Genomic DNA, 27,650 nt, shown 5'->3' on the forward strand with positions numbered 1-27,650 from the left:
TGTATGTGTGTACACCTGCGTGACTGTTTAAAACTTACCATTTAAGTATTGTCTCTTTCAGCAGTATGTCTATGGTATAATAGCGAGTTGAACCATCTCACTATTGCAGCTGAGTTACGTTGAACTGCTGGTGTTTACAGTACTATCTTTGCACAGCCTGAACAAGGTAACATCCATCGTGGTAATATACTATGGGGAACTATACACAAATATATATTACAAGGTTACACATGCATAACTGCAATGCCCCAGAAACAACCAGGAGAGCAGTACGATCGTGGGGAGCTGAGCTTCCCCTGCCCACAGTGAATAAGCACATTCAGTTGTTTATCTCTCTCAGTTGCGTGCACCCCCAAGCTGCAATCAAACAAAATACCAGCCAGCACCACTGCAAACAAATGGTACAGCTGCTTACTCACCACCTCCAGAGAGCCAGTACCTGCTGCTAATCAGCCCTGGCTTCAATTATTTCTCTGTTCCTTTGCTGGGGCAATAAAGAGGAGGGGGAAGGGGAGGGGCAGACAAAGAGACAGCCCTGCCAGTCCATTCATTATTTTTCCTCAAATGGGCTGCTGGATTCTTGAGGATCCAGGAACTCTTCTCTAGGGGCTCCATAGACCCTAAGGGTACATGGGAGAACTGACATTGCCTGGAGGCTCCACAGACCCTCAGGGTACAGGAGTAGCCATCAGGTTTCTACCAGGGTAGGCTCTAGAAGAATGCTCCCACTGGGGGGGGGGGGGGGGGGGGGGGGGGAAATCAACCCTTAGAGGTTAACAACCTAGGAGCAAGAAGGACTTAACTAGGACAGGGCAGTGTCCTAACTAATGGGCCAATACAGTAAAGTCTGCCACTCGCCAGTGCACGCGATTCTGTATGCTAATTAGGCCCGGCGGTAGAAACGGGCAAAAGGAGGTGCTAGGGACACTAGCGCGTCCCTAGCGCCTCCTTTTTGACAGGAGCAGCGGCTGTCAGTGGGTTTGACAGCCAACACTCAATTTTGCCGGCGTTGGTTCTCGAGTCTGCTGACTGCCACGGGCTCGGAAACCGGACGCCGGCAAAATTGAGCGTCCGGTTTTCGGCCCGACAGCTGCGGGCCGAATTTATTTATTTATTTACTTTTTTCGCTCTTCGGGACCTCTGACTTAATATCGCTATGATATTAAGTTGGAGGGTGCACAGAAAAGCAGTTTTTACTGCTTTTCTGTGCACTTTCCCGGTGCCAGAAGAAATTAGCGCTGACTTTTGGGTCAGCGCTAATTTCTGAAAGTAAAATGTGCAGTTTGGCTGCACATTTTACTTTCTGAATCGCGCGCACATACCTAATAGGGCCATCAACATACATTTGCATGTTGAGGGCGCTATTAGGTGCCGTGGGTTGGACGCACATTTTCCTCCCCTTACTGAATAAGGGGTAAGGGAAAACGTGCGTCCAATAGCAGGCTAACAGTGCGCTCCGGAGTGCACTGTACTGTATCAGCCTGTCAGAGTTACATCCTTCATGTCTTCGTGTTACCAGAGTCAGAGGCTACTGGTATTGGGCCAGGATCCCCCCCCACAAATACCCCAGAATGAGGCCATGAAAGAGGTGTGCCCCGTCTCCAACAGCCATAGACATGACTGGTATAGCCACATAAGGAAAGCCCCAGCCACTGACATTTGCTGGGGGTCAGCCACACTGGGATGGGAGGGGGGTGGAGGGGCACTTTGCTTGAAAAACATAGTAGATGGCAGGTAACCAGATTCTAGCCAGCCTAGCTATTATGATGGCAGGATCAGTGAGAGACGCAGACTACACAGCTTATCCACAGAGAGCAGCTGAACCACAAGGATAACGCTTGGCTCGGGGTACAGTTTTGCGAATGTAAATACAACTTTTTGTAATAAAAGCAAGCTGCAACCTTTAAATACCATTTAAATCTCTAATGTGTTTCTTAACTGAGAGGGAGAAGATGGACAGGAAGCCAGTATGCCTATGTTATAATATTTAATGAATAAAAACCTACATTAAACAGAATCAATTCTCTAAATATTTCTTTCTTAGAAATAAGGACAAACACGCAAGTAGTAGGTGATACGTTTTTACAGGATAAAATCAATACATTACCAACTAGCCATTAAGCACTATGCTCCCTTCATTATGCCAGTATAATATAAAACAAAATATTACTTAAATATAAAAGTAAACTGTAGATTATATTACAACATCAATGTGTTTTCAAAGCCAAAAAGGTGTTACTAAAAGGCTAAGGGAAGTAACATGTTTAGAAAACAATGAGAAAGTTGTGGGAAACAGATAAACAGCAGAATTTAGAAAGACTGGAAATGAGTTCAAAAATTAAGTTCCTTTCTATCTGTTTTGAAGCATTTGATCATTTTCATTTCCCATGTTTTGTTCCTGGATAGTTTTGAAATCTACTTTCAACATCTCGATCATCCTCTTCCTTGGTTCATTTTGCATGGACATCCCTACCCTAATATGGCAGATTCATTTAAGGAAAGGGGGAACATTCTCCCCCCACCCTTCCTGAACAAAATCTATTAGATGTAATGAGGTTTTGGCACTATTCCAAAAGATGCTGCCAACCACTGAGTTAGTCCAGTAAAAAGTTATCACCTGTTATTTGTTTGTTGGCCGCTAAAGGCCCAGTGTACTAAGCATTATTCCCATGCACACTGTAGCCACAATTCAGACCACACTTGCCAGAAAGTATGTGCTAAAGTAACCTGCTCCCTCTGAATCAAAGATGGAAGAGCAACAAAGGAAACTGGATATTCTGCTCTATGTTTTAAGACTGAGAAAAAGAAAAGCTGCCTTGGTAACCAAAAAAACCTCTTGGCACTGCTGTTAGATTGTTGGCCTTGTCTAAAGAAAAAAAGAAAACAGCTCAGACACTATTTGGCTTGCTACTTCTCTCAACATTTCTGAGACTATGCACTCATTGATGCAAAGATGAACTCTTTGCTTTTACAAAAAAACAGCACAAAGGTGTCTTCCAATGATATGCACTATGACAATCTGGCTACTAGATAGGACACATTACAAACAGCAGACACCTTAAGGACTAACAGCAGCACCACTGCTGAGATTCCTACACAGAGTTTGCTGCATCCCTGCCTGATCTACAAAAAAAATGACCTGAAATTCCGTAACTACATTCCAGACCAGCAGACTGCTTTGCAAGCAAAGAGAAACCTACATAACACAACATAGTAATGATGGCAGAAAAAGACCAAATGGCCCATCCAGTCTGCCCAGCAAGCTTCCCATGTAGTAACTATTGCTCCTTGCAGGTTACCCCCAAGCCATATGTTAAAGGTAGCAATAAATACAATCCTTACTAAGCAGCTGTCAAATCCATTACAAAATTGTTAGCAATGTTTATCCTCCCAGCTCCTACAACTGCTGATATATCAACGTGGTGAGAAACATGTTAACTTCTAAAATTATACTAAGTTCTAAAGTTATTTTTAATTAGGAATTAGTTAGCCTATAATATCTAAATTAAAAATATGTGCAAGGATTTTAATTAAGATCTATTAATACAAAATATAAACACTGGAAACAATATAAAACTTTATAGCTTTACGTGTTTAGTAATTCAAGAATCAATTTTGTTTTCTAACCAAGTTCATCTGGAGCATACAGTAACAAATTTAAGAGTTTAATATAAACCATTACGTAAAACTTGGCTGTGGTTAGCCAAACAAATACACATACCTATACTATGTTCCTTTTTTCTCCCCATACACGGGAACGCCGAGTTTACACCGGGGTCCCACTCTAGCGCATTTCAACAGTGGGAGGCAAAAGGGATCACACATTTAGGACACTTCTCTGTCGGAATACCACAAAGTTTTACGAATTAGGAGGCGGATTGACATCTGCTCTATCTTGGAGGCTCGGTGGAACAAAGATGGGGAATTTGTTGTTACCCCTTTTATTCTGAGAATTTGTTTCAGGCATATAGCCAGGATCTCTAACAACATGTATTATAGGGAGCTGCAATTCAAATTTCTCTGCCACACCTACGTATCACCTCAGGTGGCCCACCAACAAAATATAACCCTATCCGCAATGTGTAACCGCTGTAACACTATTGGTACTCTCTCGCATGTGTTTTGGTCCTGCCCATCAATATACCGCTTTTGGCGGAAAGTGGCGGATTATATGGCAGATGTATTGGATGTGGCCTTCCCAGTGTCCCCACTGTGGATTTTGTTTGGCTGTATCTCCCCTATTCGGATTAGGGATCCTGGCTATCGCTTATTATTGCAAAAAGCTTGCTTAGTAGGAAAAAAAATGATTCTGTGTGGTGCTCTGAGGACCCACCCTCTTTTTGGGCCTGGAGGAACGGCTTCCATGCCATGATGAATAAGGAACACTTAGCATCCCGAGAAGGACCACGCAGGCGCCGCTTTTTCCTGGAGGTTGGAATCCTTATCTGCAACGACTCCCCCATCGCGCTCGGAGTCTAGTACTTAATGATTAAGCACTTGTGTTCTTGGTCATTCTTGGTTGTCTCACAGATCTTTTTTCTGTACTCTTATTATGTGTTTGATACTATTTCTTTCATACCTTGCACACGGAGCCAGGGAATGGGGGGGGAGGGATTTAGGGCGGGGGGGTTGACAGCATAAAGGATTGGCTTGTAAATAATTATCCACCTGTAGTTTGCTTGTTTTGAGGTTGGGTTAAGGAACCAGCCCTCCTCAATGTTGTGTTTGCTGTGAAAATCAATAAAAATTGTTTGTACTAAGAGTTTAATATGGCAACCTGCACCCAAATAGGACATTGTAGACCACTTGACCCCCAAGGATTTAGCTAAGGCGGAGAAGTTTTGGAGGAGCTCCTGCTCAACTCTGTTCTCTGGGAGGCAGATTAAACTATGCTTCGGCAAAAGGAACAACTGTGGCTTCTCCAAGATATATGCAGTTCTCTCCATTTTCCTTTTTTTTATTTTATTTTTTCATGCATTTCAAATAAACAAGAATTCCTTGTTACAGAAAAATTGAGGTATGCAAAAAATATAACACAAATATAAAAAGTAAATATGCAAAAAATCTAAGCATGCCTCAAATGTAAAGAAGGAAAAAGAGGGAGATCAAGGAGAAAAGAGCGAATAAGTACCAAGTACTGATTCCTGGAAAAATACATTCCCATTACTCCAAATTTACCTTGAAACAATAAAAACCTGGTTATCCCACAACAGATTGAAACTAAATGCAGCAAAAACTGAATTAATTTATTTATAATCTGTTCCTGACTCTGCTCAACGTCCTCCAAATACGTTTACTTTTGATGGACAATCTATAATCATAAAAAATCACGCAAGAAATTTAGGTATAACTTGATTCTAAATTATCACTAACCAAACACTTCTCTGAAACTGTTAAAAAATCATTCTTCAAAATACACATGCTCAAAAAACTGAAACCACTACTACCATCTGATTTTCGAACTGTTACTCAAGCTTTAATATTATCAAATTTAGATTACTGTAATGCACTATAGGACTACCTTTATCCACATTACATCCGTTACAGCTAATTCAAAATGCAACTGCAAGAATGATTTTTAATTTACCAAGAAAAGAACACATCACCCCCATATTACAACACTTACACTGGCTCCCTATAACCCATCGTATCAAATATAAAATCTTGAATACCATTCATAACCTACTCTACAACCCCAATTCTATATGGATCTGAATAATGTTACATATATAGACAGCTAAGATCTATAAACAAATGTCTACTAGAGATTCCCTCGGTTAGAACAACCAGTTTAGCCTTAACAAGGAAAAGGGCCTTCTCGGTTATAGGTCCGACTTTGTGGAACTCCATTCCTGACTATATCCGAACGACTTCTAATCGCAAAGAATTTTAAAAAATGTTAAAAACCTACCTGTTTAATGATGCTTACAAACTCAATAACTGATACCCCTCTATACTGCTAATTAATTTAATCCAAATTCTTTGATTCAATATTTTTAGATTGTAAAGTTGTTTTATTATGTATGTAAATTTGTAAACCGCCTAGACGGACATGTAAATGCCCAAGGGTGCGGTATATAAACACTTTTAAATAAATAAAAGAAAATAGGAAAAGGGAAAAGAGAAATGAGTTCCCTCCATTTTCCAGGTCCTCAACATTTGGAAATGCAGGGACATTTGGCCTGGTCGTGATCCAGTCCCAAACAGCACTAGCACAGGTCATATCCATCAGTGATAAGTCATTTTTCTACCACAAATACAGTCCTTAAAGCCACTCAAGATAGCTTTCTTCTTGGTCATCCTGAAGGAACATTTTTTTCTTTTCAAAGGTAACACTGAAAAGTGTTGTTTGTGGGCTGCTGAGGCAGCAAGTCTATTTTTAAGAGGAAAAATATGAAGAATTTACAAAAATAATTAGACAGAGAATATGCCCATGCTGGTGCCCTGACAAAACAAGACTCAGGGGGCTCATGAGGCAATGCCCGTGTGGGAATTCCAGCACATGCTCAGAGCATAAGAACATAAGAAAATGCCATACTGGGTCAGACCAAGGGTCCATCAAGCCCAGCATCCTGTTTCCAACAGTGGCCAATCCAGGCCATAAGAACCTGGCAAGTACCCAAAAACTAAGTCTATTCCATGTAACCATTGCTAATGGCAGTGGCTATTCTCTAAGTGAACTTAATAGCAGGTAATGGACTTCTCCTCCAAGAGCAAAAGCTCTACCAGCAAAGAAAGTAAGCAGTGCTGCCAGATGTCACCCACATCACGACAAATTCATGCCAGCTTGTCAACGGAGAAACAGTTTCAACTTCTTCTCACCTCAGCTTTTTAAAATTACTTTTCATTTTTGTTTCTCTTAAGGACTGGCGCTACCATGATTCTACCCGATTCTACTCAGCACATCTGTAATATATCTTGAAACCTCCCCTCCGCTAAATTATTAAGCCGAAGAGACAGAACACCATAAAGTTGAGTCTCATTCAGATTTAGCCAGATTTGAATGAGGTACTGCTGTTAAAAGAAAATTCTCATTACCACCATGAAAGGTTATCACAATGTAAAAGCACTATTGGTAGTTTTTAATGATACCCTAAACTAAAAGGTGAAAATTAATTTTACCTATTAATTTCCGTTTCTTGAGTCCTACTAGTCCAGTCCTTAGACATGGGATTTTCCCCCTGCACAGCTGATGGAGACTGAGGACACATCTTATTTTTCCCCCTTTAGACACCAGATATGTGGTCCTAGGCAGATGCCAATTACCTTCTGTCAGAATGAAAATGAACTAATCACCCTATCCTATTTTAGTCAGACATAAAGGAGCAGGAGGGAAAGATTCTCTCATTCCCTCTCCTTACACTTCCCTGCTACACTGGACAATATCTATTTTTGTTTAAAGAGAAGCAGAAGTTTCTACCCCACCACAGTGGGGATAGGAACTGAAAGTAGAAAGATAAACAAATAGCACCTAGCTTTTAGGCTGCATTGATTTCTGGTGGGGTTTGGACTGATCTAGCAGGATTCAAGGAAAGGAAATTAACAAGAAAGATTAAATTTCACCTTCCTTTTCTTGCTGCTAGACCAGTCTTTAAACTTGGGAAATACCTAAGCTGTTACTTCCCCTGGGTGGAAGAAGACAGAGCTGCCTCAGGACACCCACAGCAATCTGTCTTGGCTTAAGTGTCCAGTCTGTAATGTTCAGTAAAAGAATGCAAGGACAACCAACTAGCTGCCCTATAAATGGCTTCTGGGGCCACCGATATTTCTACACAGGACGCTACTTGCACTCTAGTGGAACGCACAAGAAGTATGTCTGATGCCTGCTTACTCCTACGTGGGTTTGCTGTGTATATGGCCTCCTTGATTCATCTGGCTGTCATAGCCTTGGAGGGTCTCCATGCAGTATAAACAGTCTATCCATCCTCCAAAAGGAGTTTGTGCTCAGAACATCTAAATATGTGAAGTTCTGATTTTTTATTTTGTGACTTGCTGTCCTTAAAGGCTGGAAGACATCATCTGATTCAGGTGAAATGGGGACATTTCTTTAGGTAAAAATGATGGAACCACTCAGGAGGAAATCGAATCTGGCACAAATACTAAATAGTGGTCCCTACATGACAGCTTGTATCACCAAGATATGCCTAGCTGAACATATAACTACCAAAAGGGCCATCTTTAATGAGAGATCATTTACAGAAGACTTATAGACTTAAAAGGTGGAGCCATTAGTGCCTTAAGAATTAGATTAAGGTCCAATTGTGGGACCAGGGTCCTAAAGGGGTGCCAAATATGCTGAGGAAATGGGTTATGTCCGGAAGTGCAGCTACTTGCAGTTCCTTAATTGGCCCTCTGTAGCAAGATACAGCTGCCAGGTGTACTTTCAAGGAGCTATGCAATAAGCCTTTGTCTAGTCCTTTTTGGATGAAGTCCAGAATGCAAGCAATGCCTGCCTTCCAGAGGGAGCCTGTATGAGTTCTGGCAAATTCTCCAACAGGTGCCAAATGTGAATATAGGCGAGCGAGTACTTTTGTGCCCTCAACACAGTCGAGATGACTGTGGATGAGTAGCCCTTCCTACGTAGGCATGCCTTTTGAAGGGCAAAATGGAGACAGGTCTTCCATCGATATTGGGCCTTGCCCTAATAGCCCTTGAGTCCTAGAGAGATGAACTTGGTCTCCCACTAATAGCCTTATATCTGCATACCATGGTCCCCATGGACAGTCCAGAACTATCAGAATTACCACGGAAGGATGATCTTCTATTTTCTTTAGTCTCTTTCCTACCAAGGGCCATGGTGGGAACACACAGTCTTTCAGCCAAGGCCTTATCAAGGCATCTATCCTGCCGGAGCCTGGTTCCTTCAGACAACTGAAAAACCCGACCAGCAGTATTTGCTCAGGTTACCATCAAGTCCACTGCTGATAGTCCCCTGTATCTATTTAATTTATAGAATATTTTTCAACTGCTATTCCGAAGGTCATACCGGTTTACAATTAAAACATTTTGCTCTATACAAAGGTCTGGTATGGGACCAGTTCCCTTTTCACCTGGCCCTTCCAAGAAATGACCTATAGGCTCCCCTAAATCTAAATCTAAACCTACATCTCCTGTCTCACTTTGTGGTGAATCAAGAATGTTCAAGCTGATTTCCTGAGTAGAAACAGGATAGACCCTGAGGAATGGAAACTCAGTCAGGAGGCATTTTGGATGATAGTAATGCCTGATGCAGGAGGACCATAAATTTTGGAGATAATGCCCCCAGTAGCCCAGTGGCAGTCCCCTAAAAGGACCAGTGGAACAATGTTAAGAGCAGGCCAGGGTTTAGTACCCAGCTGCTGATGAGGCCTCATAAGAGAGAGCAGAGGGAATGAGCAAATGAGATCTGGAGGCTTTCTGCCTCCACATCCTTAGCTCCAAAGCTGTACTCAAGCATGCACCACTTCTTTCACTCTATTCTTCCTGGGAGGGCACCTGTGATAGCTACCTCAATTATTTGCTCCATGTTCTTATCGCAAAAGAGACAGAAGAGCCTGCTACCGTTGAGTCTCCTTGTGCAGCAGGCTGCATACCTGTGATCTCTGTTCATGGTCACCAGACAACTCTCTCCTATTTATTTTTTTAAGCTGCTGCCACTCAAAACGCTTATCGACAGCCAGATTGGAGAGAGCGTTGAGCATCTCAAGCTACCCACAGGTTACTTCACCCACAGGACAGACAGAAAGCTGCAGACTTCCCTAACACCACAGTCATGATTACAAAATCGCTGCAGGACAACCCGGCCTTTCTCAACATCATCTAGAGAGCCTGAGGGCTTTGTCTGAAGGTGAACTCCAGAGTGCTTCCGCCAGCTCTTGCAATTCACTCCCGTTCCCCTGGCTTACTAAGGACAGGGAAATCCCTGCCAGGAATGCATGATCTGTCCCCTAGGGCAGTGGTTCTCAACCCTTTTTCCCATCGTGACACACCTGACAGGCCACGCTCACATGTGTGACACACTGCTCATTACAATTCACGGCGGAAATAAAAAGTAAAGGTCTGGTAATTATTTTTGTTTAAAATGACACAAGGAAAAGATAAATATTCTGTCTAAACAGAAATTGCATAAATAGTAAACATCCCACACCAAAACAGCACCAATTTCCAGCACTTAAACAGTAACCACCTTACTTAAGAAAAGGCAACACTGAAATATTACACCAGGCCTTAAGACACCAATACATCTCCTATTAGGAAAACGGACCATGTCAGGCTGCAATAGAGCCCTACACAGAAACTACACGCCAGCAGAAAACCTCACCTAAATCACGTGCTGACCCTCACCTAACAAAGAATAAAGAGACCAAAATGCAGAAGCATGCAGAAAAAACTGAATTGGAAACTGCAACAAGCCAGAGTCTCTGTATGCAGTGTAATAAAGGAAAAAAGAAACATCACACATCCTTATAAAACAAATCAAGAAATATAAAATCAGTAGCAGTAAAACCATACTAACAAAAAGAACAGATTATTTCAAAACAACGGATAAGTGGAATATCCAATAATTAAAAACTAGATACCAATAAAATATTTCAAAATAGCAGACACAAAGACCCAGTAATGAAAAATAATAAGGATACAAAAATGTTTTGCTCTGTATTCTTGAGAACGTTTGATATCCAGGTGACCTGAAATTGTTTTGAATTAGCAGGAGGAGGGATGGTTTGCTTGCAACTTTCTCCTCTCTCTCTCTCACACACTAACTCTCAATCGCTCACATATATACATGCTTTTTCTCTCTCACTTATATAGGCTCTTAATTACACATTTACACACACGCTGTCTATCTTTTCATGCTTACACACACAGACTTTCAATCACATACACACATGCTGTCTCACACACAGACTCTCATTCACATGCTTACAAACATGCTCTCTCATTTACACACAGGCTCTCAATCTCATACTCACATACTCCCTCACCTAAACCAGCTCTCAATCACACACAGACACACATGCTCTCTCTCTTATACACACAGGCTCTTAATCATACATACACATGATCTCTCTCACACACAAAGGATTTCAATCATACACACATACTCTTTCACACAAACAGGTTTTCAATCACAAACTTACACATACAGGTTCCCAATCGTAAACTTACATTCATGCTCTCTCTCTCACAGGCAGGCTCTCAATCACAGATATACTCTCTTTCACATATATGGCTCTCAGTCATTTACATACATGCTATCTCACTCACTCACACAAAAACACACAGGATCTCAAACACACATGCTTGCTCATTCACTCTCACTCCCTCCCTCCCTCCCCGGAACTAAACGGCAGCAGCAGCCTCCTCCCAACCCTAACCTCCTTCATTTTCAGGCCTCGCGGATCAAGGAGTCCCATCGGCCGTGGGGGTTGACGCTCTTCTTCATTTTCCTCCGAGCCGCGCTGCACATTTTTCAGACCGCACCTCTCTTCTGTTCCTCGGACCGATTCTGACCTCACTAGCATGGTCTCTTCTTCCCGCGTACGCACCCAATGCTCACCACGTCTTCTTCCGGGCCGCGGGGGGGGGGGGGGGGGCTGGCGGCGGGAAGAAGAGACCATGCCGATGCCGCTGACTCCAGCTGTCCTGCCGCATTCCGCCCGGGCTGACAGCATTTTAAGCCCGGGCGGAGGAGGACCGGGGAGTGTGGCGACACACCTGCGTGTTCTTGGCGACACACCAGTTGAGAACCACTGCCCTAGGGGAACAACTCAACCAGAGAGGAAAAATCCTGTTTTGTTTTTTTTTTTAACTCAGAGTGGGATTCTACTGGGGGGGAAACAATCCCTAAGGACTGCTGCCCCCGAAGCCAGTAGGCTCAACCAGGCTGAGGACCAACCAGGACCATGGGAAATAACTTAACTGCCTCACTAGTCCGCAGCTGCTGGTGACAGACTACCAACAACTGCCTAGACCACCACCTCCCTTATAGCTACACCTGGTGTCACATGGGAAAAAAATGGTATCCTCTGTCTCCAGCAGCTGGGGAGGGGAAAATCCCCATAAATAACAACTGGTTTAGCAAAAAGGTAAGGAAGCACTTTTTAACAAGTGACAACAAAATAAAAGGTTTGGACAAGTTCCTGGAAGAAAAGTCCATAAACCATGATTAAGATGGACTTGGGGATATCCACTGCTTATCCCTGGAATAAGCAGCATGGAATCTATCAAACTTATGGGATCGTGCCAGATATTTGTGACTTGAATTGGTCACTGTTGCAAACAGGATACTGGGCTTGATGGACATTTGATCTTAGCCAGTATGGCAAATCTTATGTTCTTATGACTCTGTACTGAAAGGCTTTTTTAAACCCAGTTACACTAACAGTTTTTACCACATCCTCCGGCAACGAATTCCAGAATTTAACTCTGCATTAAATAAAAAATATATTTTCTCCTATTTGTCTTAAATTGGTAACTTCATTGCATGTCCCCTGGTCTTTACACTTTTTTTAAAGAGTAAACAATCGATTTGCATTTACCCGTTCCTCTCCACTCATGTTAGAGACCTCTACCATATCTCTGCTCAGCTGTGTCTTCTCCAAACTGAAGATCCCTAACCTCTAATCTTTCCCCACAATGAAATTATTCCATCCCTTTTATCATTTTGGTTGCCCTTTTTTCTTTTCCTTTTTATTGGTTTTACAACAACTCTTACAATGATAATTAAAAAAAAAAAAGAGATTAGACAAAGAAAACAGTAACCATAGCATGAACATTTGTCTTGCAGCTTTATACATTAATATGAAAGTCAGTGTTATTCCAAACATTCGTGAACTTGAATCAGTTTTACAATGCTAAACATGCTAAGCAACAAAGGCATCTGGACAAAAGGTAATGGTAAATACAATTAAAACACTTGGTATGATTAAATGTTACAACCAGGTATTATAATATGCGAGTAAGAAAGTAGATTTGTTTTCAGCCTCTTTTTCCCTCCCTCCCCAATAAGCATTGAGAGAGTATTTTTTAATTCAACCACAGAAACTTAGGGACCAGCGCCAATATATCAGGAAGTCAATTCTAATCCATTAAAATTTCAGATATACCAAGAGTTCAGAAAGGTACCAGGAAGGAGATTGCCTTCAAGCATTTGCTTTGATTGATTTACATGGAGTTGTGTCTGGTAGGGATTAATACTTTTGTGGTGAGAGCCAGGGGGAGAATGACCCCCCTCCCCAGGTCCCTCCCCTAAGAAAGCAAAGTCTCTACAGTATTTCTTATCTCCGCAGATTGAAGTTGGAGAAAGGGTGACCAAATCTCAATAGTCATTTCCCGTTTCCTAGGAGCATATTCTTTGGCTGACATATACTCCATGGTAACCAATTTTATTTATTTATTTTTATATACCGGTGTTCGATTTTACATATCACATCGGTTTACATTCCAACAAAAAATGCAGGAAATCAAGCTTTTCCTTTGTCAAAACATTGAACAATAATAAACATGGAAATTGTTAACAAGGGAGATAAAAACAATACTTAGCCAGTGACAAAGAGTGGGGATCTCTGGAGTGGTCCAAACTGTTAAGATAGCTTGTTTAACCATCAAGCTAGCTTTGTCTAGGAATGCCCTCTGCGAATTAGTAATTTTATTTTGCATTGTGGTGTGTATATACCAAACAGCCAAATTTTTGGGTCTTCTAGAGCATTGCTAGCACACACTCTGGAACAATAGGACCTCCCCTGGGACCAGATTGCCATAAGCTTTGGACAATTCCAGATGCAGTGTAAGAAGTCTCCTTCATAAAGGCCACATTTGGAACATAAAGGTGTTGAGCATATTTTTGCTGTGTAAGCTTTGGTCTTGGAATAATATAGTTGCTATATAAATTTCAGTTGTAGTTCTCTCAAGCTTAAATTTTCAGAGATCTGGGCTATATGGTGAAGATAATATTTTATGTCCGCAGAAGATAATGTCAGAGTAGGATATTTAGACCAACAGTGTTGTAAAGCAAGGAAATCTTCATTATTTAAGTTTAGGGTTAACAATTTGGAAAAGTTGGAACAAGAGATCTTTACTGTACGATGGTCCAAAAAGAACTTTTTCAGTAAATGTTTTTTTTAGAGTGAGGGAAAACTTTTAGTTGTGAGGAAAGTATATAATGTCTGAGTTGCAAATAAGCAAAAAACTCTGATCTGGGCAGAGAGTATAGTTGTTGTAACTCTTGAAAGCTATATAATATATTGGTATCGTGAGAAAACACTTGACAGATGTGTGTTAAACCCTTATCCGCTCAGTTCCGAAACACTTTATTCTCAATCCCCAGTGGAAACTATGGGTTGCCACATATAGGGGTGAGAGATGACCCCATTTTAAGTATTTTGCACAGGTAAGACCAGGCTTGTCTCCTGGAAGTTAAAATTAGGAAATGTTTAGCGTAGTCAGGAAGTTGTGAAGGATTAAGTTGGACCAAGGCCGATAAGGAATGACTAGCGAACAGACATTGTAGATAGGTGGTCGGCGAGAAGTAGGAGGAGCCCAACATCCAATCTCTCAGGTGACGCATCATACAAACTAAGCTGTATTTTTGAAAGTCAGGACAAGCTAGTCTTCCATTCTGGACTGGATGGCACAGGTGTTGTAATGCCAACCTTGCCTTCTTTCCCCTCCAAATGAACTGAGAGCTCGGTTGATGGCTGTTATATCTGCTTTTTTTAGCCATATGGGAAGCATTTGTAACAAATATAACCATTTGGGGAGTTCTGTCATTTTAAATATGTGGATTCTGCCCGTAAGAGAAAGCGGCAGGTTGGACCAATGTTTCATACGTGTAACTTTCGTATCCTGGGGCATATGTTAAGGTGATAAATGTTTATCTCAGATGGTATCAAAACCCCTAGGTACTTAATATAAGTGTCTGTCCAATGCAATGGAAAAGTTGTTCCCCAATTTAATTTAAGATTCCCATAGACCTCCATTGCTTCAGACGTTTCCCGGTTGATTTTAAGGCCTGAAAATAAACCGAACAGAGTTTGATACTCTAGAACTTTTGGTAATGAAATTTGTGGGACAGTTAAGAAAATGAATGTCATCAGCGAACGTTGCAATTTTAAAAGGACATGTGTCCAACCTCTGGGCCCGAGATGTGCTTATCGTCAACTATGGTCCGAAGAAGGGGGTCTATAGAGAGAATGTAAAGCGACGGGGACAACGGGGATCCTTGACGGACTCCCCGTTGTGGGATAAAAGCCCTGGATTTGCTCCCGTTAGTTAAAATGTGAGAAGTTGGATTTTGGTATAGTAAGTAAATATAATTAACTAGGTTGCCTGATAGACCAAAGCGTTGGAGAACTGAGAATAGATAGTACCATGATACCCTATCAAAAGCTTTTCCAAATCAAAGCTTACTGCCAGTGTGGAGATTTTTTGGAATTTGCAATAGGCTATGGCCATTATGAGCTTAGAGATATGCGTACTAGCTGAGCGGCCTTTAATGAAACCTACTTGGTTAAGTGATATAAGTGATGGAAGTACGAAACTTAATCATAGGGCTAGTACATTAGCTAAGATCACAATTTAATAACGAGATCGGTCTGTAGGAGGCAGGTAAAGACGGATCTTTACCAGGTTTGGGCAACACTGTAATATATGCTTTATTAAACTCCTCTGGGAAGGAATTTTTTTCTAAAATGTCTTTATAAAATTGGTCCAGCGGAGTAGCCACTTGTTCGCTTAGGATTTCATAATAGTCATAGGAGAAACCATCCGGTCCTGGCGCTTTCCCCAGCTTACTAGACTTTATAGCATTTCGTATCTCCATGACAGTGATGGGGGAATTTAAATAGGCTAGCTGTTGAGCTGTAACCTGGGGTAGGGAAATAGTTTTTTTTTTTTTTGAAAAAAAACATCTTCCTCCACTGGTCTCCCCCCCCCCCCCCCCGACTTGTGCTCTGTATATAGTTGGTCATAAAATACTTGCATCACTTCCTCGATATCTTCTCCTCTAATTGCCCAGGTGTTTTGGGGGGTGTTCAGTTTTTCTATATGTGTTTTGCTTTGGCGGACTCGTATTAGGTTCACTAATAATTTCCCCAATTTGTTCCCATATCTAAAATAGGAGTGATCTGCATTTTGAAAGTGCTTAGATGTACGTTGGTGATGATAGGCCTGTAGGGTTTGAAGTATCGTGTGGTAATTGGTGGAATTTTCCAAAGAAGGTCTAGAGATCATAACTCTCTTAGCCTTTAGCAATTTATCTTCCAGCTCTAAAATTTGGGTATTTAATTTCTTGTTCCGATGCCTGAGGAATGATATTATTTCCCCTCTGAGGACTACTTTACCGGTTTCCCAGAAAAGACTGGGGGCATCTACATGCTGAGCTTTTGCTTCTTTAAAGAGATTCCATTTAGTTTGGAGAAATTCCTGGAACTCTCGATCTTGTTTTAAATAAGAAGGAAATTTCCACCATTTTCCTGGGGTGGTTGACCTTCCAAATTAAAACCAACCCAGATAAGAGCATGGTCCAAAACACTAGCAGATCCTATTGAAGCTGTTGAGGTGTAGGGAAAGATGTTAGACAAGCCCAGTATGTAATCAATATGGGATAGAGTATTGTGAGCTTTAGACACATGGGTGAACTCTCGTTCATCAGGATGCTAAACTCTCCACAAATCTAAGAGTTGTAAAGTTTTACATAGAGCAGGTAAACAGGATTTCTGGGTTCGCGGAAAACATCTTGGGAGATTGAAGGATCGGTCCATCAAAAGGTCATATACACAGTTGAAATCTCCTGCTACAATAAGCCACCCATTTCTATGTAAAGTTAGAAGATTTTCTAATTTTTTTTAAAAAGTTGGGTCGTGTGTGTTAGGCCCATAGAGATTACAGATAGTAACATCTTTGCCATTTACTTTCCCCACAATTATGATGTATCTACCTTCTGGATCTGAGATCTCTCGGGTGAGTTGGAAGGAGAGGTTTCTATTTAGAAGTATCGCCACCCCAGCTTTTTTCCCCATTGCCGGAGAGTAATAAAGGGATCCTACCCAATCCCATTTCAACTTTTTGCTTTCTTCAGATGTTAAATGAGTTTCCTGCAAGCATGCCATATCTACTTTAGATCTCAAACGCTTGTAGGATCTTAGAGCACTTGATAGGGTTCCCCAAACCATTGACATTTAGACTAGCTATTCGCATATAGGCCTAAAGTTTGAAGTAGGTTAAATATGAACCTGAAAGATTTTTCTTGGAATAGAGGTTGAAAACTTCTCAGCCTGAGTTTGCAGACCCGAGTCTGGACTACCAGCACCGATAAGACACTATAGCGCTTGGTGACCTGTCTCCGAGGGATTACTGTAATTAAGTCTCTCTCAATGCTACTATGGATATTGTTTGGAAAGGAAAACCCATTAACCCCACCACCACCCCCACCCCCCCGACCCTCTTTATCCAACCTTTGGGATCTCTCCCATTTTTTACTTCCTCGTGACATTAGAAGACGTAAGAGGAAGTACGTTCCTGATGTGCTTCGGTACCATAATTACATCAGCATCGAAAAATAAAGATTTTTGTGTGCATGCATTTTGAGTGCTAAAGGACAGAGACAAGTCAGAACCTCAAGGGTAACTGCTAATTACATTTAGGCGATATACCCGAAACCAAAAGTAGCAACCTGTATAGGGTAACGGAAACTGAAAATGAAGGAGGATCAGAATAAGCAAATTCGATATAATTCTGTTTCTGAAATGTATGGTAGGAATCTCAGAAGTCTCAAAACGGAAATAGCAAGGAATCTGCCGAGCCCAAGTTTGGTAAAAGGCTGGCAGTAATCTAAATTTGTTCTGCACTATAAGTGCAATGTGGCTCCATAATGTGAAGCATCTTCTTTTCCTTCCATTCCAGTTTTGTAGTAAGGACTTGAAATAGTGAAAGCAGTCATTGTGTTTGCCAGTTATGTCAAGTGACATACTCTGCCACCTCCGGCATGGCTCCAGTCTGCTGTCTCCCTTCTTGACCTAGCATGGTCAGTCCAGCCTCTGCAATAGGAGCCATGGATATTGTCGAAACATGGAAGGATACACGTGCCCAGCTTAGAGGGAACTTTAACATGTGCCCTAAATAGCCAGTGTTTCCAAACAAAGTATATACTTGTGAACGGTAGTAAAAGGACCATTTCTCTCCCTTCTAAGTGTGTGCATAAAAGACACCAATTACCAGAGTTAGAAGATGAAAAGACCTGTAGGACCTTCAGTTCCCTTGGATATTCCATAGAAAATCTTTGGCTTTGTCCAGTTCAGAGAAGAGAAGTTCTTTGCCTGCATGCCAAACCTTTAGGTTCGCCGGGTATTGAAGTTGGAAATGGATGGTTTCTTTTAAAGAGTTCGGAGCAGAGTGGGTTGATCAATTTCCACTGTTGCATCAGCTGTGTAGAGAAGTCCTGGAATAGGAGAATTTCCACGGATTGGTATATAAGTTGAGGTTGCGAGTGGAAAGCCTGTTTGGATAATTGCCAGGTTCTTGTGGCCTGGTTTTGGCCTCTGTTGGAAACAGGATGCTGGGCTTGATGGACCCTTGGTCTGACCCAGCATGGCAATTTCTTATGTTCTTATTAAGCACTGTTTATGAGACCAATTCAGAAATTTTGCTATGACTATGCGTGATGCGTGGCCTTTTATCATTTTCTTTCTTTTTGCCCAACCGGTGCGCTCGTTCAATGCGGAGCTTGCCCTCTATTTCCAGCAGCACCAAGGCCTCAGGCATCCATTTTTCGAGAAAGGTCTCTAAGTTTTTATCCTCCACAGATTCGGAAAAACCCGCGATTCTGATGTTACTGCGCCATGCCCGGTTCTCCAAATCATCAAGCATTTCTACTTGTTCAGTCGCTGTTTTTTCAAGCGCTGCTAGTTTCCTAGTAAGCGACAGATTCTTGTCTTCTAAACACGTGATGCGGCCCTCCGCATGGTCAATGCATGGGTGAAGCTCCTCAAGAGTATTTTTAGTTCTTGAAAATGGGAAGAGAGATCTGTGAACCGGACATCTAAAGCGTTGACTACTGCATTGGTGTGTTTAGTAGTTAGATCGTTATGCGGGTCAGTGTAAGGGGGGGGAGGGTGGGTTGCACCCGGGAGTCGCCATTTTGTCAGCAGATTCTTTTGCCTTTTCCCGTTCCTTTTCCCCCCCTTTTCAAGGGCATAGTACTTGCGTTTTTCAGCATAAATTTGTCGACAGACATGCATTTCATCTATTCGGTTTCAGGATATTATTGTTGGATGCCGATGATTTTCTGCGATCTTGAGAGGATGGTGCCTGGAGCAGGGAGACACATCTACTCAGCTCACCATATCACGTGACCCCCCGGTTGCCCTTCTTTGTACTTTTTCTAACTCCGCTATATCTTTTTGAGATGTGGTGACCAGAACTGCACACAATGCTCAAGATGACATATTCTCCCTTCCTTTCCTAATAATTCCTAGCATTCCATTTGCTTTCTTGGATGCTTCCATGCACCAAGAAAAGGATTTTAACATATCCACAATGACACATAAGAACATAAGATATGTCATACAGGGTCAGACCAATGGTCCATCAAGCCCAGTATCCTGTTTCCAACAGTGGACAATTCAAGTCACAAGTACCTGGCAAGTACCCAAACATTTGATAGATCACAAGCTACTTATTAGCTACAGTACTAGCAGTTTATGGATTTTTCCTCTAGGAACTTATCCAAACCTTTTTTAAATCCACTAACTGCTGTAATCACATCCTCAGGCATTGAATTCCAGAACTTAACTATGCACTGAGTGAAAAAGAATTTTCTTCTGTTTTAAATGAGCTACTTGCTAACTTCATGGAGTGCCCAATGGTCCTATTATCTGAGAGAGTAAATAACCAATTTACATTGACTTGTTCAAGTTCTTTCATGATTTTGTAGACTTCTATCATATCCCCCCCCCCCCCCCCCCTCAGTCATCTCTTCTCTAAACTGAACAGCCCTAACTTCTTTAGCCTTTCCTCATAGGGCAGCCGTTCCATGCATCTTATTTTGGTCGCCCTTCTCTGCTCTTTCTCCAGTGCAGCTGTATTCTTTTTGAGATGCGGTGACCAGAATTGCACAGTATTCAAGATGCGGTCTCACCATGGAGCAATACAGAGGCATGACGACATTTTCCGTTTTATTTGCCATTCCCTTCCAAAAAATTCCTAACATTCTGTTTGCTTTTCTGATTGCCACAGCACACTGAGCCGATGATTTCAATGTATTATCCACTATGACACCTGGATCTCTTTCCTAGGTGGTAACTCCTAAGATAGAATCTAACATTGTGTAACCACAGCAAGGGTTATTTTTCCCTATATGCATCACTTAGCACTTGTCCATATTAAATTTCATCTTCCATTTGGAAGCCCAATCTTCCAGTCTCACAAGGTCCTCCTGCAATTCATCACAATCCACTTGAGATTTAACTACTCTGCATAAATTGTGTCATCCACAAATCTGATCACCTCACTTGTACCCCTTTCCAGATCATTTATAAATATATTAAAAAGCACCCGTCCAAGTACAGATCCCTGAGGCACTCAACTGTGAAAACCGACCATTTAATCCCACTCTCTGTTTCTTGTCTTTTAACCAACTTGCAATCCCCAAAAGGACATCACCTCCTATCCCATGACTTTTTAGTTTTCTTAGAGGCCTGTCATGCAGGACCTTGTCGAACACCTTCTGAAAATCCAAATACACCACATCTACCCGTTCACCTTTGTCCACGTTTATTCACCCCTTCAAAAAAATGTAGGAGATTTGTGAGGCAAGACTTCCCTTGGGAAAATCCATGTTGGCTGTGTCCCATAAATCTATGTCCATCTAAATGTTTTGTGATTTTATTCTTTATAATAGTTTCCACAATTGTTCCCAGCACTGAAATCAGGCTCACCTAGATCCTTTTCCAGGGTAGTACTTTGCATTATGTAGCTACAATTTGGGTTGCTCTTACATATGTGCAACACTTTGCATTTGTCCACATTAAATGTCATCTGCCATTTGGATGCCCAGCCTTCCAGTATTGCAAGGTCCTCTTGCAATTACTCACAATCCTCTTGTGATTTAACAACTTTGAATAATTTTGTATCCTCCGCAAATATGATCACCTCACTCTTTCCTTTTTCTAGGTCATATATAAATATGTTAAAAAGCAGTGGTCCCTGCAGCACTTCACTATTCACCATTGAGAAAACTGACCATTTAGACCTGCTTTTGTGAGGACTGTCTCTGCAGTGCTGTCCTCCAACAAGCATGGGCCCCTCAGTAGGCTATGTCCATGCTGACTTAGTCCTCCTAGCTACTATGGCTTGGAGATCCTGCTGTATATCCCATATAAGCCTGACTCACTAGCCACTCCCTGCTTCAACTTTGAGTCTCCTGTATTTTACATTATGGTCATTCTAGCTCTGCATTCGTCTCAATCCTTATTTGGCTTTCTGTCTGTTATTTTGTTTTGGGTTTTTTTATTTAGTTTCCTTGTCCGTTTGGCCTTGGTGTTGAGGCCTCCTGTTTTGTTTGTCCTGTTTGCATCTTGTTTGTGGTGCACTTGTCTTACATGTCAGTTTTGTTTGTTTGTGAGCACCTTTCTGTACCCTTGCTGCCCTTGTAAGTGCCCTCCTCTACCCTTGTTCTTCAGTGTACCTCCAGCTTAAGTCCTGCCAGCCACAAGAACTTAACAGCTCAACCCAAAAGGGAGATGGCTGGCACAGGCAGAAGTCCCTGATATTTGACCAACCCTGTTCCTGAGTTCAGCCTGCTCCTGTTCTGGGAGTTAACTTAACTGGCAACTGTGCCCTGACAGTTCTCTGTTTTCTACCTTTTAATCAATTCTCAATACACAATTGAACATTGCTTCCCATCCCATGATTTTCTTTTCCGTAAGTGTCTTTCATGAGCTATTTTGTCAAATGGTGTTCTGAAAATACAGATATACTACATCAACTGGTTCACCTTTATCCATGTTTATTCACATCTTCAAACAAATGTAGCAGATAAGTGAGGCAAGACTTTCCTTGGATAAATGTTGGTTTTGTCACTCATAATGAACCAAAACAGGACAACTGGGAAATCAGGTACCAGAATAAGCCTGTTTCCGTTGATGGATTGTTTATTTTGACCACAAATTTGGATAGTGAAAGGGAGTTTATGCCAAGTGAAGAATGCCAAGAAGAAGAAAATGCAAAAGTGAGAGGTGGCCAGTTTAATGCCAGAGTGTTCCAAAATAAATAAATAAATAAATACTGAATAAATTAAAAAAAAATTGGAATTCAGAAAGCAAAGTAGCATACAGCAAATGAAAACAGATAATGAAAAAACAAAACAAATGACATTTCACACAAGGTGAAGAAAAGAAACTCAATGCTTGAAACACAATCAGGAGCCAGAATGAGTAGAGAAGTGGAGTAAGAGAGCAGCAGAGAAGATGGAAAAATATATGCTAAGGATTTCCAGAGAATTCAAAGTGAAGAAACTGGAGGACTAACAAATATACTTAATTCCCTTAAAGCAGTTAGATGGTTTAGATGCTATAAGGAACTTTTAAGGTTTAGCTAGATCTGGTATACCCTTTACCTGGGTCTTCTCTTCTTTAACTAGTCCTTCAGGGATCTGGGCAATACATGTTACAGTGGACCCTTGACTTACGATCTCAATTAGTTCGCAAGGGCTAGTTGTAAAGTTGGTTGTAAGCCAAGACTATTTTTCCCATAAGAAATAATGGAAATACCCATAGTGCATTCCGAACCTCCCAAAGCACCCCTTTCCTAACCTTTTCATAATTAAAAAGGGTTGAACAATATATCTAATTTACCAGAAACACCAATAATTGTCCTAGTGTACTCACCAAAAAGTTATAAAATGTGCCTAGCCTACCAGAAACAATTTCATACTGTACTCGCCATTCACTTTGACATCTTTGGCTTGCAGGAAGGGAGGATTCCCCCCCTCCCCACCCCCTCAGAGCACATCTCTGGCCTCCAAACACTCATTTCCCCCTCCCAGCAAACTCATTACTCCCCTCCTGATACCATGCTGTAGCCAGCTGAGTGCTACACTCCCTTTCTGCTGCACAGAAGATTCCTTGGTCACCAGTGATGCTGCTTGCTGCAATGCCGTGCCGGATCTGCCTACGTGTTCCTGTGAACATTTGCAGCTCTGGGTACACCTGAGATGGACAGGCCTCATCGGCAGCAGCAGCCAATCACTGCAACAGCAGAGCAGAAGTCCCACCCACCAAGCCCAAAAAAATGCGATTGACAGGAAAAAATGCCCAATTAGAAGCAACCGCACGCACTAGTGGATACACACGGCCTTGGTCAGCATTCAGGTTGTAACTCAAGACTTTGGTTGTAACTCGAAACTAAAATTTCAGTTGTAACCCAAGTTGTTCGTATGTCAGGTAGCTTGTAACTCGAGGGTCCACTGTACCCCATATACTTGTGTCCCATCCTGAGCCCACTGTTTTTCTCTGTCTACACTAAGCCACTGGAGTCATCAAGCTCTTCTTTGGGATGTACTTCCCATTCATTCTTTGGTTTCTTCCTGTATTTCTGTTATTTCATTCTGTGTGCTGATCTTTCCAAAGATGAGGTCCTGGTCTTCCCAGCATCTACCCATGTTGCTCCTCCTGGCCTTTTTGTGTTTGATTTTGTGCAACGTCCTGCAGTGACTATTGATCCTGGAATCAGTCTCAGTGCCCATATTTCTGATCTATGTCCCACTATAGGCTTCATAAAATCTATAAAATGTTTTTTAAATGTGCTACTTTACATAGTACATACTGTTTTATCTCTCAGACTACTGTGATTCTGCTTGTTCCTTGCTTCCACCCCCACTATGAACACCAACATGTGTCTCCTCTTCCTGTCTCATCCCCAATGGTCCCTTTCTTCCCATTTTCCCCCATTCCCTGATCCTTCTTCCCAACTCTTCCCTTCTCATTCCCTCTCCTTATCCTCTCTGAATCACCTATCCTCCTCTACCCCTCCTGCCTAAGATTCCATTTCCCTCTTCTGTGGTCCCCTTTCCGAGATATCCTCTCTCCCCGTTGGCGGATCTTCACACTTCTATCTTCCCAAACCACAATCTGAAAGATCTCAATGTGGATCAAATCAGTCCTACACCTCTATAAGCCATCCAGATCTTTGATATCAATAAAGGGTTACTCGAGGTCCTTTCATTAAAGACAGCACATTTATCTAAGTGCATGAATGTGGGTTTTCTGTAGCAGAACCTATTACATAGAATGCTCTTCCTGAACCTGTAGGTTTATTATCTAGTAATATTTTTTTTTAAATACGCTTTCGGGACTAGCTGATAATTACCTAAACCACATTTCAAAAACAGATATAACTGCATTAGAAAAGGTACAGAGAAGGGTGACCAAAATGATAATGGCTCCCTTATGAGGTAAAAATAAAGAGGTTAGGTCTGTTCAGCTTGGAGAAAAGATGGCTAACAGAGATCTATAAAATCATGAGTGGAATAGAACAAGTAAATATAAATCTGTTATTTAGTCTTCCCAAAAAAAAAAACCAAAAAAAAAACAAAGGCTTGGGGACATGCCATGAAGTTAGTAAGTAGCACATTCAAAACAAATTGGAGAACATTCTTTTTCACTCAATGCACAATTAAGCTCTGCAATTCATTGTTGGAGGATGCAGTTAAGGCAGTTAGTGTAGCTGGGTTTAAAAATGGTTTGGAAAAGCTCCTGAAGAAGAACTCCATAAACTGTTATTAAGTAGACTTAAAGAATAGCCACTAATCACTGCATAATAGAAACATATTTACTGTGAGCTTGCCAGGTACTTGTGACCTGGATTGGCCACTGTTGGAAATAGGTTATTGGGCTTGATGTCTAACCAAGTATAGCAATTCTTATGTTCTTAAGCTCACTGATAAATGTGCTTTTCATGAATCAATTTAGGTATGCTGCTTATTCCATCTTGATTTATTGTTCTCTTTTTCCCAGCATAATGCCTTTAACATCTGTTTATTAGGAGTTTTGTTTTTTTTTGTTTGTTGTATATTATGTTTGCATATTATTTTATGAGTATTTTATAGTATCGCCTCATTCTTAAGAATCAAATAAATTAGACACAAATGTCAGCCAATGACTTTATAAAGTAAAAAAGTATTTTAAATTGCAAATATATGCAAAAGTATGCAAATTTACTACATAATCGTTGATAATTTTGAGCAGTCTGCAACAGAACTTGCCAACTCTTGTTGCAGAATCTTGAAAAATCTGCCACAGGAAAGCATGGACTCGGATTATAGATTATTCTATATGTAGAAAATGTTTTCAAACACAAAATTCTTTTTCACTCAACACACAATTAAACTCTGGAATTCGTTGCCAAGGAATGTGGTTAGTGCAGTTAGTGTAGCTGGGTTTAAAAAGGGTTTGGATAAGTTCCTGAAGAAGTCCATTACCTGTTATTAATCAAGTTGACTTAGAAAATAGCCAGTGCTATTACTAGCATCAGTAGCATGGGATATACTTAGTTTTTGGGTACTTGCAGCCTGGATTGGCCAATGTTGGAAACAGGATGCTGGGCTTGATTGACCCTTGGTCTGATCCAGTATGGCAATTTCTTATGTTCACTTTAAATATGCAACTCCTGAGACTCAACATCATATGCTGCTTACCTATTGTGCCCATCAAGTGACACCCTAGCCCCACAGAACAGGATATTTATCCTCAGGACATACCTAGCCAGTCAGGTTTTTGGGATATCCACAATGAATATAAATGAAAGAGATTTGCATATAAAGATATTTGCATATAATGGAGGCAATACATGCAAATATAACATATGTGGGTAACCCAAAAACCTAACTGGCTAGGTCTGTCTTGAGGTCCAGGACCCTAGAAGACTATCTGACCTGAGATCTAGCTAAACTACTCCTAGTCACTTTAAATGCTGGTTTCCCTTCTTTCTTTCTACCCAAGCTACCACATATGGTGCCTTATGTCTCAAATTATTTACTCTAAATGTTTATACTTTGAAGGTAGCTATTATCAGTCTGAAAAGCATTAAATTATTAATAACTTACCTAACACATTGACAATTAATGCCCTATCTGAAGATTGTCTTCTTTCACCCAGATCATACATTAAAATATTCAATAGGTCCAAACACGGACTTCTGTTCTTCCAACCAAAACAACCCAAATAAAATGTCCTCACTTCAGATGCTAACCAAAGAATCTCAGAGCAAACTCCATCCTGTCCCTTTGCTTGGTTACTGAAAACTTTACTATCCCCTTTAAAACGTCAAGATTTTCATGCGAGTTCCCATTACAGCAATAACAAAGATTTTCCATAGTTCAGTTACCAATTAATAGCTGAAACACTAAAATCTGTCTTTTTAATTCTACTTTTTATTTCATTGCTGAGACTGCATTAACACGAAAGTTTTAAAAGTTTCCGCTCTTCAGCTATCACAAGATTTTAAAATAAGAGGCAGATGCCTAAGGTATTATAAACACAGCACATACTGCTGAAAAAGACAAGGGAAAGGAACTTTCTTGAAAGATGGTAATGTGGTCAGCAGAAGACAGGCATACGTTTTGGTCCAAATTGTACAACACAACAAATAAACTAGACAAAACAAAAGGAAAAACAACTTGGGGGGAGGGGGGAAGTCAGATCAAAATCTTCAAAACCAAGACAGAAACAGACTGATAGCATGAAAAAAGTTATCTGATTACAGTCAGCCGTCCTACAGTAACACGAGCAGTATCAACCCCTAATGAAAAAGGAGAAACATTCCCCACCCCCAATTCATGAGAGAAGTAACAGCCATGTCCACAGCCAACAGCTCTCTCGGAGTACAGACCCCATTCTCCTCCTCTCCTCTGGCGCGGCTGTGGCCCGTACCCACCTCCCCCAAGGCCGCTGAAACTAGGCCTGTCCCCACCGCCCTCACTTACTCCGGCGGATAGAGCCGCAGCTCCTCGATATCTCCCAGGAAGCTGAAGAGAGTGTTCATCTGCTCGCTGGTAACCGCAGCCGACAGATTCGTCACCTGAATGACAGTGGTGGGGCTGGGGTTGAAGCCCAAGCCTAAGCCTAAAGCCAGGCCGCTACCGGCGAGGCTCATGGCGGCGGCGGCAGCAGCTCCTCAACCGAAGGGAAGCAGCGCGAGCGCGCTACAACGTCACAGCAACGGCGACCTCCCGGGGCCGCGTGCAGCCACCGAGGCAGAGAGAGAGAGAAAGAGCGTCGCGGAGGCGGTGGGCTAAAGTCAAACTCGCCTGCTCTCCTACTAGCCTTCTCACCAGCAGCTCGCTCTAGGGACGGTTAGTAGCAATGAATGAGTCTGAGGAAAGAGCGCTCCCCGCCGTCGCGGAGGGATCCCTAAGGGCTGCAGGCTCCCGTGAGCCCGAACTTTAATCTGCAGACGCACATAAATATTTAAAGCTTCTCAAGAAGCTATATGTCCTTGGGGAGGATTTAATTTCAACACATAAGTCAGTGAATCTTCTACTGCAGTAGCATTTAGCGCAAGAAAAGAAATATTTGAGTATGATTTTACTCAGTACATCTTAAACGGCTCTAACGTGCATGGAGCTGCTACCTCCAGGGCTGCTTGGATTGTATTAACGTAGTCACTTCTGCCAA

General features: G+C 41.6%; 1 protein-coding gene across 2 annotated transcripts in view; it reads right to left on the bottom strand.

Annotated features, from left to right (window-relative positions):
- Positions 1-27,296, bottom strand: part of SREK1 (splicing regulatory glutamic acid and lysine rich protein 1) — a 323,133-nt gene extending 295,837 nt beyond the window's left edge. For both annotated transcript variants that reach the window (XM_029575998.1, XM_029575991.1), the window contains exon 1: positions 26,960-27,296. In XM_029575998.1, the coding sequence (XP_029431858.1) occupies positions 26,960-27,129 (170 nt within the window). In that variant the 5' untranslated portion in view covers positions 27,130-27,296. The remainder of the gene's footprint in view (positions 1-26,959) is intronic.
- Between the last annotated feature and the right edge of the window lie 354 nt (positions 27,297-27,650).

Source organism: Rhinatrema bivittatum, chromosome 1 (assembly GCF_901001135.1).
Source record: "Rhinatrema bivittatum chromosome 1, aRhiBiv1.1, whole genome shotgun sequence".
NCBI classification, from domain to species: domain Eukaryota; kingdom Metazoa; phylum Chordata; class Amphibia; order Gymnophiona; family Rhinatrematidae; genus Rhinatrema; species Rhinatrema bivittatum.